At 44.5% G+C, this 19741-nt stretch overlaps 1 protein-coding gene across 1 annotated transcript in view; it reads right to left on the reverse strand.

Annotated features, from left to right (window-relative positions):
- Window positions 1-721: 721 nt before the first annotated feature.
- The window catches only part of LOC124046624 (serine/threonine-protein kinase D1-like), a 61594-nt gene continuing 42574 nt past the window's right edge, over window positions 722-19741 (reverse strand). Inside the window, exons 7-19 of the mRNA XM_046367223.1 lie at window positions 18648-18725; window positions 18045-18237; window positions 17244-17367; window positions 16771-16848; window positions 16037-16325; window positions 15625-15677; window positions 14980-15052; window positions 14583-14689; window positions 14164-14325; window positions 13387-13485; window positions 11140-11407; window positions 9430-9515; window positions 722-1836 (exon numbers count right to left, since the gene is read on the reverse strand). Of these exons, the coding sequence (XP_046223179.1) occupies window positions 1603-1836; window positions 9430-9515; window positions 11140-11407; window positions 13387-13485; window positions 14164-14325; window positions 14583-14689; window positions 14980-15052; window positions 15625-15677; window positions 16037-16325; window positions 16771-16848; window positions 17244-17367; window positions 18045-18237; window positions 18648-18725 (1844 nt within the window). The 3' untranslated portion in view covers window positions 722-1602. The remainder of the gene's footprint in view (window positions 1837-9429; window positions 9516-11139; window positions 11408-13386; window positions 13486-14163; window positions 14326-14582; window positions 14690-14979; window positions 15053-15624; window positions 15678-16036; window positions 16326-16770; window positions 16849-17243; window positions 17368-18044; window positions 18238-18647; window positions 18726-19741) is intronic.

Below are 19741 nucleotides of genomic sequence, written 5' to 3' on the forward strand. Positions count from 1 at the left end.
AGGTATGCGTGGACCCTGATCCATTGACGAATGGAAAACATTTTGTATTGAGCGCCATCTCATGGTAGAATAGTAATTGTTGTACATTCAACAGTGCGTGTAACTTTCCAATGTGCCAGTATAAACCAGATTAAGTTGTTATTTGCCTTCATATCTCCAAAGTATGAAAACGGATAACTTATCTCTTAAATAATAATAAATAAATAAACGTTTTGCTCTGGAAATTGATTACGAATTAGTCCCCAGAATGAGTTACCCAACCTACTGTACCTAGGCCTTCATACCAATAATAAACCATCCAATTCAACCAGCTCTCAATCATATAAATGTAATCTCAACATGAATCTCCAAGTGAATGATAGTGTCTCTCTCTCATCAGTGGCATTCAGCCAATGTGCATATGGGTTTGTCTCACACCTCTGGCTTGACTTTCTTCTCCCAGTATGGGGAATGGCTCTTTTCCCCTCATCTTTCTCCCTGATTCTCCATGCTCATTCTTCATGCAGTCCCCCTAAACTATGGATGAAGATGCAGCATGAGTATGGGCGCCATGTTTAAAATAACTTGCAATTTGTAAACATATGTTCTCAATAACTCCTGTTGCCAGTGTACTCAAATGTAGGTCAAAATATAAGGCATGAGGCATTGGGGTGTATGTGTAAAGCAAACTCACAAATCATGTAATAAATCCATGGTATTAAAGACTTACATATCAGCTTTGAAATATATTTATTTAAATGTGTAGCCAGAGAAAATAATGTATTCCCTGTAGGCAAAAAATGCATTAAATGCTGGTTGCAATCGCGCAAAGAGCACACACATACTGTACAGTAGCCACATACGCAACATTCAGCATCACATCATGAACACATTTCAACACTATAGACTAGAAAAGCAGCTAGCTCATGATGAGAACAAATGCTTACAGGTATTCTACATTCACTGTTTCTCTGTATCCAGGCCTCAGGATTTTGCCTCCACACTCTTGAAGCCGACAGCGTCCGCTCTCTATCTCCCTCTCTGTCTTTGTCTTTCCACCATTTCTGGCTATACTGGTTTTCTGTGAATTCTTATCATGTCATCATATAAAGGTACATTCAAGAGTGAGATAAAACTTGAGTAATAATAGTATCAGTTCTCACTCTTAATACCGCTAAGGTTAGTCCTGAGCTGTCTCGTTGGGTCGTACCCAATCACAGTGAAACACATCTCATTTTGGTTTTGACTAAATCGTTTAGCTGGCTTTTTGGGGGAGATTGTTTGCTGCTGTTGACTTAACATACAGTACACCTGGATGATCCTTCACACCCAGAGTTTTACAGTATAAGAAGTTAGATTGTCTTTCATGAGGCAGGGAGGCAATACACCTGATTAACTCATATACAGACAATTAGAAATTGGATTATTTGTTAGTTAGGCAGTTAGTTTAAAGGCAGAGTTTGGATATCGAGCCCCTAGCTGCTGGCTGGGAATGGAGGGCTCAGTCAGTCAGTCAGTTAGTTGTGGAGGGAGTGAGACGGCTCTTAAGGGGGCAGAGGCAGCAGTGTTCAATACTACAGCACGTTGACTCTTAAGGGGACAGTATCCCTGCATTTACAGTATTCACATCACGCTGACTCTGTCGCTGAGGGCCGCCATGGAGTCCACCTCCTCTGACTCGTGGTCAGGCTCCACCCCCTCGCTAACGTCGGCGTGTGGGTTGATGAGGTGGGCGGGGTACGTCAGGCCGTGCTGCTCAGCGTGGCGTTCCCAGCGGGTGTCATCGCTCTCATGCGTGACGTAGCGCTCGTGCATCTTCCATTCTAGGCCACGTAGGTCCAGCCACATTTGGTAGTCCTGAAAAGGGCATCATTAGCAGGGACACAGTAGTTAGCATTAGCCTAAGGTTTCAATTGTATTCTTTTGATTGTGTAAAAAAAAAAATGTGTAGGATTTTTTGCGGCTGTTGGATGACAAACTCATGTCTCTCATCTCTCTTGCTGTAGGGCTTACCTGTATCCAGGAGTGTCTGAGAGACTTAGTGTAGCCAGGGGGTCTGACAGACTTAGTGTAGCCAGGGGGTCTGACAGACTTAGTGTAGCCAGGGGGTCTGACAGACTTAGTGTAGCCAGGGGTCTGACAGACTTAGTGTAGCCAGGGGTCTGACAGACTTAGACTTACCCAGGGGGTCTGACAGACTTACCTGACAGACTTAGTGTAGCCAGGGGGTCTGACAGACTTAGTGTAGCCAGGGGTCTGACAGACAGGGGTCTGACAGAGTACCGTAGCCAGGGGGTCTGACAGACTTAGTGTAGCCAGGGGGTCTGACAGACAGTGTAGGGGGTCTGACAGACAGAGGGGGTCTGACAGTGTAGCCAGGGGTCTGACAGACTTAGTGTAGCCAGGGGTCTGACAGACTTAGTAGCCAGGGGTCTGACAGACTTACCAGTCAGGGGGTCTGACAGACTTAGTGTAGCCAGGGGGTCTGACAGACTTAGTGTAGCCAGGGGGTCTGACAGACTTAGTGTAGCCAGGGGGTCTGACAGACTTAGTGTAGCCAGGGGGTCTGACAGACTTAGTGTAGCCAGGGGGTCTGACAGACTTAGTGTAGCCAGGGGGTCTGACAGACTTAGTGTAGGGGGTCTGACAGACTTAGTGTAGCCAGGGGGTCTGACAGACTTAGTGTAGCCAGGGGATCTGACAGACTTAGTGTAGCCAGGGGGGTCTGACAGACTTACCGTAGTCAGGGGGGTCTGACAGACTTACCGTAGCCAGGGGGTCTGACAGACTTAGTGTAGCCAGGGGGTCTGACAGACTTACCGTAGTCAGGGGGGTCTGACAGACTTACCGTAGCCAGGGGGGTCTGACAGACTTAGTGTAGCCAGGGGGTCTGACAGACTTAGTGTAGCCAGGGGGGTCTGACAGACTTACCGTAGTCAGGGGGGTCTGACAGACTTACCGTAGCCAGGGGGGTCTGACAGACTTAGTGTAGCCAGGGGGTCTGACAGACTTACCGTAGTCAGGGGGTCTGACAGACTTACCGTAGTCAGGGGGTCTGACAGGTAGCCAGGGGGTCTGACAGACTTAGTGTAGCCAGGGGGTCTGACAGACTTACCGTAGTCAGGGGGTCTGACAGACTTACCGTAGCCAGGGGGGTCTGACAGACTTAGTGTAGCCAGGGGGGTCTGACAGACTTTGTGTAGCCAGGGGGGTCTGACAGACTTAAGTGTAGCCAGGGGGATCTGACAGACTTAGTGTAGCCAGGGGGGTCTGACAGACTTAAGTGTAGCCAGGGGGGTCTGACAGACTTAGTGTAGCCAGGGGGGTCTGACAGACTTAGTGTAGCCAGGGGGTCTGACAGACTTGTACACAGCTGTACATTTCAATGAAACATGGTGAAGCCCCAAAATTGCCCTCGCTAGAAGCATGTGTTTCAGACATAAGGAAGTGGATGGCTGCAAACTTTCTACTATTAAACTCGGACAAAACAGAGATGCTTGTTCTAGGTCCCAAGAAACAAAGAGATCTTCTGTTGAATCTGACAATTAATCTTAATGGTTGTACAGTCGTCTCAAATAAAACTGTGAAGGACCTCGGCGTTACTCTGGACCCTGATCTCTCTTTTGAAGAACATATCAAGACCATTTCGAGGACAGCTTTTTTCCATCTACGTAACATTGCAAAAATCAGAAACTTTCTGTCCAAAAATGATGCAGAAAAATTAATCCATGCTTTTGTCACTTCTAGGTTAGACTACTGTAATGCTCTATTTTCCGGCTACCCGGATAAAGCACTAAATAAACTTCAGTTAGTGCTAAATACGGCTGCTAGAATCCTGACTAGAACCAAAAAATTTGATCATATTACTCCAGTGCTAGCCTCTCTACACTGGCTTCCTGTCAAAGCAAGGTCTGATTTCAAGGTTTTACTGCTAACCTACAAAGCATTACATGGGCTTGCTCCTACCTACCTCTCTGATTTGGTCCTGCCGTACATACCTACACATACGCTACGGTCACAAGACGCAGGCCTCCTAATTGTCCCTAGAATTTATAAGCAAACAGCTGGAGGCAGGGCTTTCTCCTATAGAGCTCCATTTTTATGGAACGGTCTGCCTACCCATGTCAGAGACGCAAACTCGGTCTCAACCTTTAAGTCTTTACTGAAGACTCATCTCTTCAGTGGGTCATATGATTGAGTGTAGTCTGGCCCAGGAGTGGGAAGGTGAACGGAAAGGCTCTGGAGCAACGAACCGCCCTTGCTGTCTCTGCCTGGCAGGTTCCCCCTTTCCACTGGGATTCTCTGCCTCTAACCCTGTTACGGGGCTGAGTCACTGGCTTGCTGGGGCTCTCTCGTGCCGTCCCTGGGGGGGTGCGTCACCTGGGTGGGTTGATTCACTGTTGTGGTCGGCCTGTCTGGGTTCCCCCCTTGGGTTGTACCGTGTCGGAGATCTTTGTGGGCTATACTCGGCCTTGTCTCAGGATGGTAAGTTGGTGGTTGAAGATTTCCCTCTAGTGGTGTGGGGGCTGTGCTTTGGCAAAGTGGGTGGGGTTATATCCTTCCTGTTTGGCCCTGTCCGGGGTGTCCTCGGATGGGGCCACAGTGTCTCCTGACCCCTCCTGTCTCAGCCTCCAGTATTTATGCTGCAGTAGTTTATGTGTCGGGGGGCTAGGGTCAGTTTGTTTATCTGGAGTACTTCTCCTGTCCTATTCAGGTGTCCTGTGTGAATCTAAGTGTGCGTTCTCTAATTCTCTCCTTCTCTCTTTCTTTCTCTCTCTCGGAGGACCTGAGCCCTAGGACCATGCCCCAGGACTACCTGACATGATGACTCCTTGCTGTCCCCAGTCCACCTGGCCATGCTGCTGCTCCAGTTTCAACTGGCCTGGGCCCTAGGACCATGTCCCAGGACTACCTGACATGAGGACTCCTTGCTGTCCCCAGTCCACCTGGCCATGCTCCTGCTCCAGTTTCAACTGTTCTGCCTTACTATTATTCAACCATGCTGGTCATTTATGAACATTTGAACATCTTGGCCACGTTCTGTTATAATCTCCACCCGGCACAGCCAGAAGAGGACTGGCCACCCCACATATGCTCTCTCTAATTCTCTCTTTCTTTCTCTCTCTCGGAGGACCTGAGCCCTAGGACCGTGCCCCAGGACTACCTGACATGATGGCTCCTTGCTGTCCCCAGTCCACCTGACTGTGCTGCTGCTCCAGTTTCAACTGTTCTGTCTTATTATTATTTGACCATGCTGGTCATTTATGAACATTTTGGTCATGTTCTGTTATAATCTCTACCCGGCACAGCCAGAAGAGGACTGGCCACCCCACATAGCCCGGTTCCTCTCTAGGTTTCTTCCTAGGTTTTGGCCTTTCTAGGGAGTTTTTCCTAGCCACCGTGCTTTTACACCTGCATTGTTTGCTGTTTGGGGTTTTAGGCTGGGTTTCTGTACAGCACTTTGAGATACCAGCTGATGTACGAAGGGCTATATAAATAAATTTGATTTGATTTGACTTAGTGTAGCCAGGGGGATCTGACATACTTAGTGTAGCCAGGGGGGTCTGACAGACTTAGTGTAGCCAGGGGGGTCTGACAGACTTAGTATAGCCAGGTGGGTCTGATAGACTTACCGTAGCCAGGGGGGACTGACAGACTTAGTGTAGCCAGGGGGGTCTGACAGACTTAGTGTAGCCAGGTGGATCTGACAGACTTAGTGTAGCCAGGGGGGTCTGACAGACTTAAGTGTAGCCAGGGGGATCTGACAGACTTAGTGTAGCCAGGGGAATCTGACAGACTTAGTGTAGCCAGGGGGGTCTGACAGAGTTAGTGTAGCCAGGGGGGTCTGACAGACTTAGTGTAGCCATGGGGGGTCTGACAGACTTAGTGTAGCCATGGGGGGTCTGACAGACTTAGTGTAGCCAGGGGGTCTGACAGACTTAGTATAGCTGGCCTCCCGAGTGGCGCAGTGGTCTAAGGCACTGCAACGCAGTGCTAGCTGTGCCACTAGATATTCTGGGTTTGAGTACAGGCTCTGTCGCAGCCGGCCACGACCGGGAGACGCATAGGGCGGCGCACAATTGGCCCAGTGACATCCGGATTAGGGGAGGGTTTGGCAGGCAGGGATGTCCTTGTCCCATCGTACACTAGCGACTCCTGTGGCGGGCCGGGCGCTGTGCACACTGACACGATCGCCAGGAGCACGTGTTTCCTCCGACACATTGGTGCGGCTGGCTTCTGGGTTAAGTGGGCATTGCGTCAAGAAGCAGTGCGGCTTATTGCAGCGAGGAGACAAGACTGTAACTACCAATTGGATACCATGAAATTGGGGAGAAAACGGGGTTAAAAATAAAAACGAAAAAATTATATAAAATACTTACTGTAGCCATGGATGGCTGACAGACTTATCCAAATACAATAAGTCTTCTTACTCCTTTGTGATATGGACAGTATCATTTTATTTATTTGATCTGTTACATTGTCTGTTAAATCTCTCATTTAAAGTCGTTTTTTCCTCCCCACGTTGTAGACACACTGTACTAGTAAAGGCCCAGTGCACTACTTTTGTGATTTTTTGTATTACTGTTTACCATCATTTCTAATTTGAGTCTGATGATTATTTGAACAAAACAGTTGATCTGATAATACTTGTGGAATATAAAAATACTTGCTTGATATACAATACCAGTCAAAAGTTTGGACACACCTACTTATTCAAGGGTTTTTCTTTATTTTTTACTATTTTCTACATTGTAGAATAATAGTGAAGAGATCAAAAGTATGAAACAACCCATACGGAATCATGTAGTAACCAAAAAAGTGTTTAACAAATGAAAACAAGCCTCCCGGGTAGCGCAGCGGTTAAGGGCGCTGTACTGCAGCGCCAGCTGTGCCATCAGAGACTCTGGGTTTGTGCCCAGGCTCTGTCGTAACCGGCTGCAACCGGGAGGTCTGTGGGGCGATGCACAATTGGCCTAGCGTCGTCCGGGCTAGGGAGGGCTTGGCCGGCAGGCTGGCTTCCGGGTTGGATGCGCGCGCTGTGTTAAGAAGCAGTGCCTTCGAGAGATGTAGCGATGAGACAAGATAGTAGTTACTAAAAACAATTGGATACCACGAAATTGGGGAGAAAAAGGGGTAAAATTCAAACAAAAAAACAAAAATAAAAACATATTTAATATTTGAGATTCTACGAAGTAGCCACCCTTTGCCTTGATGACACCTTTGCACACTCTTGGCATTCTCTCAACCAGCTTCATGAGGTAGTCACCTGGAATGCATTTCAATTAACGGGTGTGCCTTGTTAACTTGTGGAATTTCTTTCCTTCTTAATGCCTTTGAGCCAATCAGTTATGTTGTGAGAAGGTAGGGTAGGTATTCAGATAGCCCTATTTGGTAAAAGACCAAGTCTATATTATGGCAAGAACAGCTCAAATAAGCAAAGAGAAACGACAGTCCATCATTACTTTAAGACATGAAAGTCAGTCAATGAGGAAAATTGAGGAGGAAAGTTTATTTCCAGTGCAGTCGCAAAAACCATCAAGCGCTATGATGAAATTGGCTCTCACGAGGACCACCACAGGAAAGGAAGACCCAGAGTTACCTCTGCTGCAGAGGATAAGTTCAATAGAGTTAACTGCACCTCAGATTGTAACCCAAATAAACGCTTCACAGTGTTCAAGTAACAGACACATCTCAGCATCAACTGTTCAGCGGAGTCTGCATGAATCAAGCCTTCGTGGTCTCATTTCTGCAAAGAAACCACTACTAAAGGACACCAATAAGAAGGAGAGACTTGCTTGGGCCAAGAAACATGAGCAATGGACATTAGCCCGGTGGAAATCTAACCTTTGGTCTGATGAGTCCAAATTTGAGATTTTTGGTTCCAACCACCATGTCTTTGTGAGACAGCTGATCTCCGCATGCGTGGTTTCACCGTGAAGCATGGAGGAGGAGGTGTGATGGTTTGGGGGTGCTTTGCTGGTGACACTGTCAGAGATTTATTTAGAATTCAAGGCACACTTAACCAGCATGGCTACCACAACATTCTGGCTGTGTAAGGGCTATTTGACCAAGAAGGAGAGTGATGGAGTGTTGCATCAGATGACCTGGCCTCCACAATCACCCAGACTCAACCCAATTGAAATGGTTTAGGATGAGTTGGACCACAGACTGACGGAAAAGCAGCCAACAAGTACTCAGCAAATGTGGGAATTTCTTCAAGACTGTTTGAAAAGCATTCCAGGTGATGCTGGTTGAGAGAATGCCAAGAGTGTGCAAAGATGTCATCAAGGCAAAGGGTGGCTATTTGAAGAATATCAAATATACAATATATTTTTTATTTGTATAAGACTTTTTTGGTTACTACATGATTCCAAATGTGTTATTTCATAATGTTGATGTCTTCACTATTATTCTATAACATAGAAAATAGTAAAAATAAAGAAAAACCCTTGAATGAGTAGTTGTGTCCAAACTTTTGACAGGTACTGCATGTTATCCTGTTTCTTGAAATACTTCGCAAATGCAACTTCTTTCTACGTGAAAACTGAAAAGTTTTATTCATTCCTTTTCACTAGTGAGTGGATACATTTTCACATGTTCGGTCCCCCATGGGAATCAAACCCACAACCCTAGCATTGCAAGTGCCACACTATACCAACGGAGCCACATTCTCACATCACATACCACTTATGTCTCAATGTACTCAATTACTGCATTGTGCATTGTTTTGATAGAAAGTCTACAGGTCCAAACCTAGATAACCAGCCTATGTACAATGCAGTAACATACCTTTACATTAAGTGGTTTGTAAGGATAGTAATTTAATCTTTGAGGAAAGGGTTTTGTTCTTTCTGGATTCCATTAGAGTGACAATAGCAGAGAAAGGGGCATGGGAACTACTCGTACAATATCAACTATTGAATCCTGCAAGATACTGTTCTTAATTATACAACTAAGTGGAGATGCAGATTTTTTTCTCTCCATGCATTACAGACATCTATATCAGTGGAGGCTGCTGAGGGGAGGACGGCTCATAATAATAGCTGAAACGGAGGACATGGAATGGCATCAAACACATGGAAACTATATGTTTGATGTATGTGATACCATTCCACTCATTCCGCTTCAGCCATTGCCACGAGCCTGTCCTCCCCAATTAAGGTCCACCAACCTCCTGTGGTCTATATCAGCCCGATAATACTACTAAAGGCCCAGTACTTTTGTGAAAAAATATATATTTCTATGAATATATTTTTTTATGAATATATTTTTTAAATTATGATTTTTCAGGGGGTGCTGCAGCACCCTCAGCACCCATACTTTCCGCAGCTATGGAAGGGTAGCTTATCTGTAGCCAGAGATGGCTGAAAGACAGGCCGAAAATGTCTTCTTTTTAAAACTATTTTGTGATATATGCAGTATGGAGTGTACGTAGTAGGGAGAGCTTACCTGTAGCCAGGCATGGCTGAGCGACTTGTCCACGCTGTAGCGCTTCCTCATCTTGACTTGCAGCAAGTTATTAATGAGGTCAATTGCTGGAACAACAAAGCAGGCCATCAGAGGATAACTCATGGTGGGAAACCTAGAGGATTTGGTGCAGGCCCCTTTCAGAGCCATGCAAGGGCTAATGAGCAAAGCCAACATCATGTTAAGATTATTTCAGGGGTCATGGTTCTCTGAGTCCCAGTTGGGATTCTTGACCTTTAGGCCACTCCTCTATAGTACCAGGGATCGCTTGACATTATGCACATGAATAGGCTGCAACAAGAATTGGTTCTCTCTCTCACACACTCTCTCTCTTCCCCCCTCTGTCTATTCCTCCCTCTCTCTCAAGCACACACACACTCTCCCTCTGTTGATTTCTCTTCCCTCTGTCTCTCTCACTCACTCACACACACACACACACACACACACACACACACACACACACACACACACACACACACACACACACACACACACACACACACACACACACACACACACACACACACACACACACACACACACACACACACACACACACACACACACACACACACACACACACACACACTCTCTCTCACTCTTACACACACACACTTTCTTTCCTTCCTTTTCCATCTCTTGGACAATGACGCATGCCATCCGCTCAATTCAATAGCAGCATAGTTGTTGGGCCCAGGATATGTGTTGTAGGCTTTCAAAGTGGTTTTGTGAGCCACTGAGCACTAGAGGTGAGAATGATATTTTTTTAAATTTATCATTCGTCTCTGTGTTTCATAATTTCTTTTCAATTTGCAAGAGGCTGAATGTATCTCACCGGAGAAAGCATCTGAGTGAGCAAAACAGCGTCCCTCTGTTTCTGTATGTGTATGACATATATCTGATTCTGTCTGGTCCTAAAGAGTATGACATTGTTGCCCCTGTACCATTGAATGCAAGGGAAGCCAGTGAGCATTTGGCCTCCCTTGACAAAAAAGTATAAAATAATAGCCAATCAGCTTTGAGCTAAACTGAGCGAGCACAACAGTGAATGGTCCTGGCACACTAAAAAAAAGTGTCAAGGGAAGCCAGTTTGGATTTTGCTTCACTCCTATCACATCGCTTAAAAAGAAATACGTAATTGACAGAAACAACTTAAATTGTTGCATCTTGTTGTGTTGTGTTCCTCCGGTGGCTAGATAAAATTGTCCCTTTCCTAAATTAGCCATGGATGGAGGTAGGGATTTGGGCCTGTGATTTTACTTCATTCTCAGTACTGGCCAATGATTATAATGCTGATTCGAATCCAACCATAAATTCATACATTGTGCCCCTGGACTGAGAGGACGGAAGTTCAATATGTAGCTAGATGTTGAATGCTAATGTTAACTAGAGCAAACAACGCAATTATCACAACACATAGGTTGGAATATGGCTTTTCTTTCTGGCTAGGGTTCCCCAGTGATTTTACCAACGCACCGCTACTAAATCAGATTATCATAAAAGGCATTCTGACCGTGTAGCAAACATTCACTATATTATTACAAAATCCAACAGAGACTCAGGAAGAGGCTATTCTAGTCTGATTTTCCGAGTAATAATGTATCATTCCAACACAACTATATCAAATATTATTTTACAGTAAAGGAGTTATCACAGTAATGCATGAGTCATTGCTGCTCAGCAGACACCCACCTTCCTGGGACACCTTCTTCCAGGGGTTGGGTGGGTACATGAAGGCAGCATTCTGGATCTGGTCGTGAATGTCCTCGTCCTCGTTGAAGGGGAAGGTGCCGCTGAGGCTGACGTAGATGATGACCCCCACAGACCACATGTCCAGGGAGCGGTTGTAGCCTTTATTCCTCAGGACCTCAGGGGCCAGGTAGGCCGGAGTGCCCACCACTGACCGACGGAAAGACTTCTCTCCAATGATGCGGGCAAAGCCAAAGTCGCACAACTTCACCTGAGACACAGATAGGGTGTGTCTCAAATTATATCAGTGACGTTTGAGACAAGGTCATGTGTGGTAGTGAATATTACACAAGATTCCCCACTATGTTGGGAATATCAGTGACGTTTGAGACAAGGTCATGTGTGGTAGTGAATATTACACTAGATTCCCCACTATGTTGGGAATATCAGTGACGTTTGAGGCACGGTCATGTGTGGTAGTTAATATTACACTGCCACAGTTCCAAGTCTCGTATTCACTTGAACATGAGAAAGTGCGGTGGTAATCAAGGGTTTCCTACTAGAGTAACTGGACTAAGACTTGTTAGAGAAGGCTAATACATAACATCCTGTATGTTCGCCATCCAAACAGTTGGTTCCACAGACATAATAATAATCAGCTGGCAAGGATTACCCAAAAGGCCACTTAACGTTATCACACTGTCTGTTCCACATGGGCACGATATGGTCTACAGACGATTTACTGTAGCTACAGAAATCTACCAAAATAGACTTTGGCAAGACTGCAGAGGATGTCAGTTCTCAGCACTATAATGACGCCAGTGATGTTGCCAGAGGATGTCAGTTCTCAGCACTATAATGACGCCAGTGATGTTGCCAGAGGATGTCAGTTCTCAGCACTATAATGACGCCAGTGATGTTGCCAGAGGATGTCAGTTCTCAGCACTATAATGACGCCAGTGATGTTGCCAGAGGATGTCAGTTCTCAGCACTATAATGACGCCAGTGATGTTGCCAGAGGATGTCAGTTCTCAGCACTATAATGACGCCAGTGATGTTGCCAGAGGATGTCAGTTCTCAGCACTATAATGACGCCAGTGATGTTGCCAGAGGATGTCAGTTCTCAGCACTATAATGACGCCAGTGATGTTGCCAGAGGATGTCAGTTCTCAGCACTATAATGACGCCAGTGATGTTGCCAGAGGATGTCAGTTCTCAGCACTATAATGACGCCAGTGATGTTGCCAGAGGATGTCAGTTCTCAGCACTATAATGACGCCAGTGATGTTGCCAGAGGATGTCAGTTCTCAGCACTATAATGACGCCAGTGATGTTGCCAGAGGATGTCAGTTCTCAGCACTATAATGACGCCAGTGATGTTGCCAGAGGATGTCAGTTCTCAGCACTATAATGACGCCAGTGATGTTGCCAGAGGATGTCAGTTCTCAGCACTATAATGACGCCAGTGATGTTGCCAGAGGATGTCAGTTCTCAGCACTATAATGACGCCAGTGATGTTGCCAGAGGATGTCAGTTCTCAGCACTATAATGACGCCAGTGATGTTGCCAGAGGATGTCAGTTCTCAGCACTATAATGACGCCAGTGATGTTGCCAGAGGATGTCAGTTCTCAGCACTATAATGACGCCAGTGATGTTGCCAGAGGATGTCAGTTCTCAGCACTATAATGACGCCAGTGATGTTGCCAGAGGATGATGTTGCCAGTGATGTTGCCAGAGGATGTCAGTTCTCAGCACTATAATGACGCCAGTGATGTTGCCAGAGGATGTCAGTTCTCAGCACTATAATGACGCCAGTGATGTTGCCAGAGGATGTCAGTTCTCAGCACTATAATGACGCCAGTGATGTTGCCAGAGCATATTTGTGGAAATGAAATACAGATATATAAGAACGGACTCTCTTTCTTCCCTTTCAGAAAATATTTGTTGTAAATAACACAAATGCAATTTGTTTAACACCCATCCAATGCCTGGCCATGCCTAAGACAGTGACTCATAGTACAGTACAGACAGAGCAGTACTGGGCTATGGCTATGGAGAGAAGGGCAGTATAATTGGGAGTGTATCATTAAAATCAAGAGACATAGAACATTGTAGAGACACTGAACGTGCAGTTTCCATAATCATCCACATTATCTTAGAGTAGACTGATAGATGAATGTCTGTTTATGTCTGTGAAATTGATGTTTCTGTTTTGGCTTGTTTGGAGGATGAGCTGGAGGTTTTCTTACTTGTGGAAAAGCGTCTGCGGACGCCAGTAAAACGTTTTCTGGTTTGAGGTCACAGTGGACGATATTCTTGAAGTGGAGATGACGAAGAGCCTGAAGAATCTGAAAAATATTTGAAATGAATGATTTGTACACGGTGAATGATTACTTTAATTAGGGATGATTAAAACATTTAATATAATCTGGTCATTTGCATTTATATACTGTGAAACATTACTGAAATGAGCTAAATCAGGTTCACACTGACTGTTTCTTGGTAGTCTTAAACAAATCTACTTTTTAACAAAAGCATACAACTCAAACACATGGTTATGGGCTTTAAAAAAAGAAGACACCTGTACCATGTCAGATATAGAGTTGAAATCTATTACATTGAGAGTTTGCATCCTAATATTACACTATATACATCACAGAAGTCTGAAATATAACAAAAATATTTGTTTGACATAGAAACACCAGATTTTCTGCGTTTAAAAACAAATCATGTTTAAAAATATGAATAACATTCCAGCCATGAGGCCACTAGGTCATTTGACTACAGCAAAGAGCAACGAATACATTGCATATCATAGTGAAAAGTGCAACAACACGTGATTAAACAAATATTATAATATTATTATCAGAAGAATACATAAGCATACCTGTAAACCTTTTACTTCACTGACTGTGTTTCTATACAGTATACAGTATGTGAGTGTCACAGTAAAAGCAGGTGTGTGGCACTGCTACAGCACATCCGTCCATTGTCTGCGAGCGACAACGCTTGTCAGCCAGGGTTACCTGTGAGACAAAGAACTTGGTGATGCGTTCAGGCAGCCTCCCCTTCTCACTGGACAGGATCATCTCCAGCATGTCTCCGTGGAGCTTCTCCATGACAACGAAGACGCGCTCCGGCGTCTCAAACATGCACTCCAGGTTCACTACCCCAGGGTGGTGCAGGTTCTAGGAAGTAAAAACAGAAACACAGGAGCCTTTTAAAGGAAGCAGGCAGAGAGCTCGACAGGCTCTCCAAACACCCACGGTGTTGTCATGACTTCATTATTTACCTCCTGAGACAATATCTCTATTTTTGTCTTTAGTTCTGTTGTTTTTCCTCTCATGTGTTCATCATAACGTGTGTCTGGCAACATCTGAGAAAAAGGTTCTAATAGTGTGTGTTTCATAGGAGCACACAGGACCACGCGTACTGGTGTGTTTACCTGAAGGATGGCGACCTCATTGCGTAGCTGGCTCTCCTGCTTGGTGGGGAAGCGTAACTTGTCAATGATCTTAATTGCTACATCCCGGCCAGTTTTTCGGTGCTTTCCTGTAGTATGGAGACATTATATTATGGAGAAATCAATGGCAGGTTACAGGTTTGAACAGGTTTTACTTCTCTCAAATACTTTTTCAAAAGATAAAAATTGATCTGATGAACACCTTTTAACAATGTACTGCATTATTTCACAATATAATAAACACCTTCTTGGTCATGCAAATATTTTTCTGGCATGAGATCAGGAGAGAATTGTTATAAAAGGCTGTGTCCCTCGTGCAGTCAAGTGAACACTTTTTTTGCCAGGTTATCAGTGTGACAAGGAGGTACAAATGCATCACCTCCATAAACAATCCCAAATTGGCCCGATCCAAGGACTTCATCCGGGAATATCTGATACACTGAGCTGATATCCTGTAGGTGTGAAAATCCAGTCAATGGGTTTAAATATGTATACTGTCACAAATATTTAGTTTTTGGTTTGTCTGCAACCATTTTTATCTCTTCTCACATGACAACTTAATACCCACTAATCTCATACACGACTGAAAGAGTTACCCAGAAATATAATTATAACCAGTGGTACTGTGACTAATTATCGAGAGTCGCTATGGCAACTGCTCGGCTGAGTGGGTAATCAAAATCATCTCCATTTGAGCTACTTAGAAGATGATGTCACCTCAGAAATCTAACCACGCATTCAGCTTTTTTCTTTATGTTGAAGGTTGGACAGTCCCAGCCACTGTCATGTCTAGTTTAGTGGATCCATGTCTGTGGAATGTTAAGTTGTCTACTGTCTTTTGTCTATTATTTTTCTACAAAATGATCTAACCATGCAAGAGGAGCAGGCATGACCCGCAATATATTATTACCGCAATATTATATATATAATATAGATATATTATGACCAACATTATAGTCACTAAATCTGAAAATAAAAATATACCAAAAGTCGTTCAAATAACGTGAGACCAAATTCTACTTACCACATTCTCTTGAATCTGGCAGTTGGACACTGAAATACTGATTGAAACATCCTCTGTTGGTGTAAGGGAAATGTTAAGAGTATTCCATAAGAGTTAAGAGTATTCCATAAGAGTTAATAGTCTTCCATACTATAACCTTGAGAGTGTTCCTTCCTAATGCTGAGTAGGGTTACAAAATTCTGGTAACTTTCCACAAATTCCCAGAAATCCTGGTTGGAGGCTTTAGGATTTCCTGCCTATTCCCCTCCTGATTCCAGGAATCTTCCAAGCAGGATTTCTGGAAAACCTGGGAATTTTGGGAACGTTACCAGAATTTTTCAACCCTAGTGCTGAGTAAAACAAGGTTGCTTCAATAAAAGTACATTCATTTCTATAAGAGTCCATCTATCCAATTAACTCTGCTTATACTTACTGTGGCCACTGTGACGTGACCCGTGTGACAGTCCTTTAGAGATGGCGGGCATGAGGGCATGCTGGATGGCCATCTCCCACATCCTGGCCACATCCGGCCCGACCCCGCTGACCAGCATACTGCTGTGGGCCGACATGCTCCCCGGGCCCTCCGGCCTCGCCAGGTTCTCCCCTACGTAGTAGACCAGGCTGCCCGTGGCGATCTCAAAGCAGTGGGCGTTTGAGCCCTCAGACAGCAGGTTGAAGGTCTTCGCTGGGTCCAGAGACAACACCTCTGACAACGGAATTTCCTGCCACACAGCAGAGGTAGTATTGCTCTTTGCTGTTTGGGGACTAGGCCGGGTTACTGTCAAGTGCTTTGGGGCGGCAGGGTAGCCTAGTGGTTAGAGCATTGGACTAGTAATCGGAAGGTTACAAGTTCAAATCCCCGAGCTGACAAGGTACAAATCTGTTGTTCTACCCCTGAAAAGGCAGTTAACCCACTGTTCCTAGGCCATCATTGAAAATAAGAATTTGTTCTTAACTGACTTGCCTAGTTAAATAAAGGTAAAAAAAATAAAAATAAAAAAACAACAGCTGTTGTACAAAGTGCTTTATGAAATACATTTGATTTTTTACAGTGGTTAGAGCACTTGCATTTCAATATGATCAATCTTGGTCCATTAACTTCAGTTCTTAGGTTCCATTCACCCTTCACCCATAATAATCTATATAACATTTCAATTGATTTCTTACCTTGTAGTATTTGCTGCCTGTGTCATTCTGGAAAAGGGTGATGCATTTGCTGTCCAGCCTCCAGTAGTGTCTTTTCCTCTGAAGTGGAAACAGATAGAGAGCCTTGCACAGACTGGGACTACATAACATATTTTCCTGGTGGGTTCCCCCTCTTGACAATGGGGGTTTCCCATCTACTCATACAGCATCTATTATGCCATAGGTCAGTGCCCATAGCAGATTTGATAAATGAAAACAACATTTAACATTTAAAAGACATGCATTCACAAAATAACTTACACAAAACACACAAAACATTACAAAAAAAACACAGAAAAGATTATGAAGTCTATAAAATGGCAGAACATTAGTGTTGCAAATTTTCAGTACATTTTCCAAAATTTGCAGGATTTCCAGAAATCATGGAATTTTGCCACTCTACAGCAGATTGATTAGTTGGTGTGATAAAAATGCAGTAATATAATCAGACTTACCAGAGTGTCTTTGCTGCTGAAGTGCACTAGCCAACCTTCCTTCATGATATTGCTACTTTTCCTCTTGGTGTTTTTGACTGACTGGACCACTCGCATAAGTGGGATGTTGTTGCTAGTAGATGGGCTTTGAAATGAAGGGAGTCAAACATAAAAACTCTGACCGTGTGAATGCTTTTCTTCTCAACTACAGGACTCAGTTACGGTTACGGATTGGGTCAGGGTTGAGCTGAGGTGTGGACATGAAGTTAGGGTTAGAACTGGGATGTGGATATGAAACTATAGTTAGGTTAGATATGAAACTATGGTTAGGGTTGTGGTTGAGGTTAAGGCTAGGGGTTGAACCGGAATGTGGACATGAAACTATGGTTAGGGTTGAGGTTAAGGCTAAGAGTTGAACCGGAATGTGGACATGAAGCTAGGGTTAGGGTTGTGGTTAAGGCTAAGGGTTGAACCGGAATGTGGACATGAAGCTAGGGTTAGGGTTGTGGTTAAGGCTAAGGGTTGAACCGGAATGTGGACATGAAGCTAGGGTTAGGGTTGTGGTTAAGGCTAAGGGTTGAACCGGAATGTGGACATGAAGCTAGGGTTAGGGTTGTGGTTAAGGCTAAGGGTTGAACTGGAATGTGGACATGAAGCTAGGGCTAGGGTTATGGGTAGGGTAAGGGTTGAGCCGGGGTAAATTGCTTCATTCTAAGCAGTATGCTAGAATAGATATTTTAACAGGACCTATGACTACTGTACATATCCACAGCCATAGCCATTGGGGGTCCCCCTGTCCTAGTCCCAGGCCCAGTCAATCACCTTATAGCCCTGTTGCAGTCATCTTCTGGGTCATGGAGGTCTCCCAATTCCCCATGGCAAGCCTCCAACAGGCCCGAGTCAGGCACTATGGCCTCCTCCATGTCATCCATCAGACCACTGTTCATGTCACTGTCGTGGTCGTCACAACCCTCCCCCATCCCCACATCAGACTCCGCCCCTGAGCTCAGCAGATCTGGAGGAGGAGGAGCAACAGGTGGAAACACACAAGGTGTAGACAAAGAGAATAGTAGAAAATGAAGTATGACAGAGAAACCCTGTTTTTTAAAAGAAGAAATAAGGAACGAAAAGTGGAAAATACAAAGAATATCAGAGTGGTAGTGTGAGAGAGATTTTTAAATAAAACAGTGACATCATTTCACAGTCATAATTCTGTTGATATTTCAAGGAATATTCTGGTACTTCCAAGAATTCAGCTGGTGTCCTATATATGATTCTCTTCCTACAGTCTCTCATAACTGAAGTAAATGTTGCAGAATTGAAAGAAAAATATCTCAATCCTGTGACATTTCTTGGAAACTACCACCACTTACTAGGAAAAATCTGGCACACTTAAAGCAAATGACTATCTAAAGTGAAACTTGCCTTCAGTTTTAGACACTTCTCCAAGGCAGTTGTTTGGCACTTTGGGCGCACATCGTTTATGACAGTTGAATTTGCAATCTGTAACCGTGAGAGAGAAACAGAGAGAGTGAGAGAGTGTGTAAGATGGGAAGGAGAAAGATAGAGAAATGAGAGAGAGAGAGAGAGAGAGAGAGAGAGAGAGAGAGAGAGAGAGAGAGAGAGAGAGAGAGAGAGAGAAAGAGAGAGAGAAAGGAGAGAAAGGAGAAAGAGAGAGAAAGAGAGAGAGATGGCCTGTCCATGTGAAACCTGTCTAATAGCACTGTGAGTACAAACAGACCCTTATCTGTCTGCTAGAGTACCTAATGAACCGTCTCACACACGATACTATCACACTCTGTTCTGCTGAATATATAAAGTACAACTCTATTGAAGTGATAATGTCCGAGAAGCCGGTGTTTGGAGGATATACTATTGGAACGGGTGTTGTTAAGCCCGATGTCACGACTCCTACCGAAGGTGGCTCCTCTTCCTGTTCGGGTGGCGCTAGGCGGTCGTCGTCACCGGCCTACTAACTGCCACCGATCCCTTTTCCATTTTCTGTTGGTTTTGTCTGATTTGTTTGACCTGTTTCTTGTTTATATTTTGAGTTGGGCTATTTAAGCCGGTAGGCCCGCTTGCTCTTTGTGTGGGCTTGGTTCTTTTTCCCACTGTGTGATGTGTGGTAGTGCGTGTTGTTTAGTTACCTGTTTTGGGCATTTGTTTTATTACGCCCAGTTTCGTGGGGAGTGCCTCCTGCACCTGACTCCGCACCCACTACGCCTAGTGTGTTACACCCGAGACTAAGTCGAGGGCCGGCCAACCGTTCCAATATTTCCTCCTAACACCAGCGTTGAGGGCGTTATCACTTGTATACAATGGGTTACCAACATATTCAAATAACGATTGACATATTCTTCTGTACACTGTAGTAACCATAGAGTTACAGTACATCTGTGAATTATATGATGTCTATGGTAGTCACAACACTGTTTCTGCATTTGCAATTACCATGTAATTATAAAGTTACAGGGCTATCTATTAATCAGGCCATAATAGTTATTTAAGATGTCACGAAG

This window comes from Oncorhynchus gorbuscha, linkage group LG10 (assembly GCF_021184085.1).
Source record: "Oncorhynchus gorbuscha isolate QuinsamMale2020 ecotype Even-year linkage group LG10, OgorEven_v1.0, whole genome shotgun sequence".
Taxonomy (NCBI): Eukaryota; Metazoa; Chordata; class Actinopteri; order Salmoniformes; family Salmonidae; genus Oncorhynchus; species Oncorhynchus gorbuscha.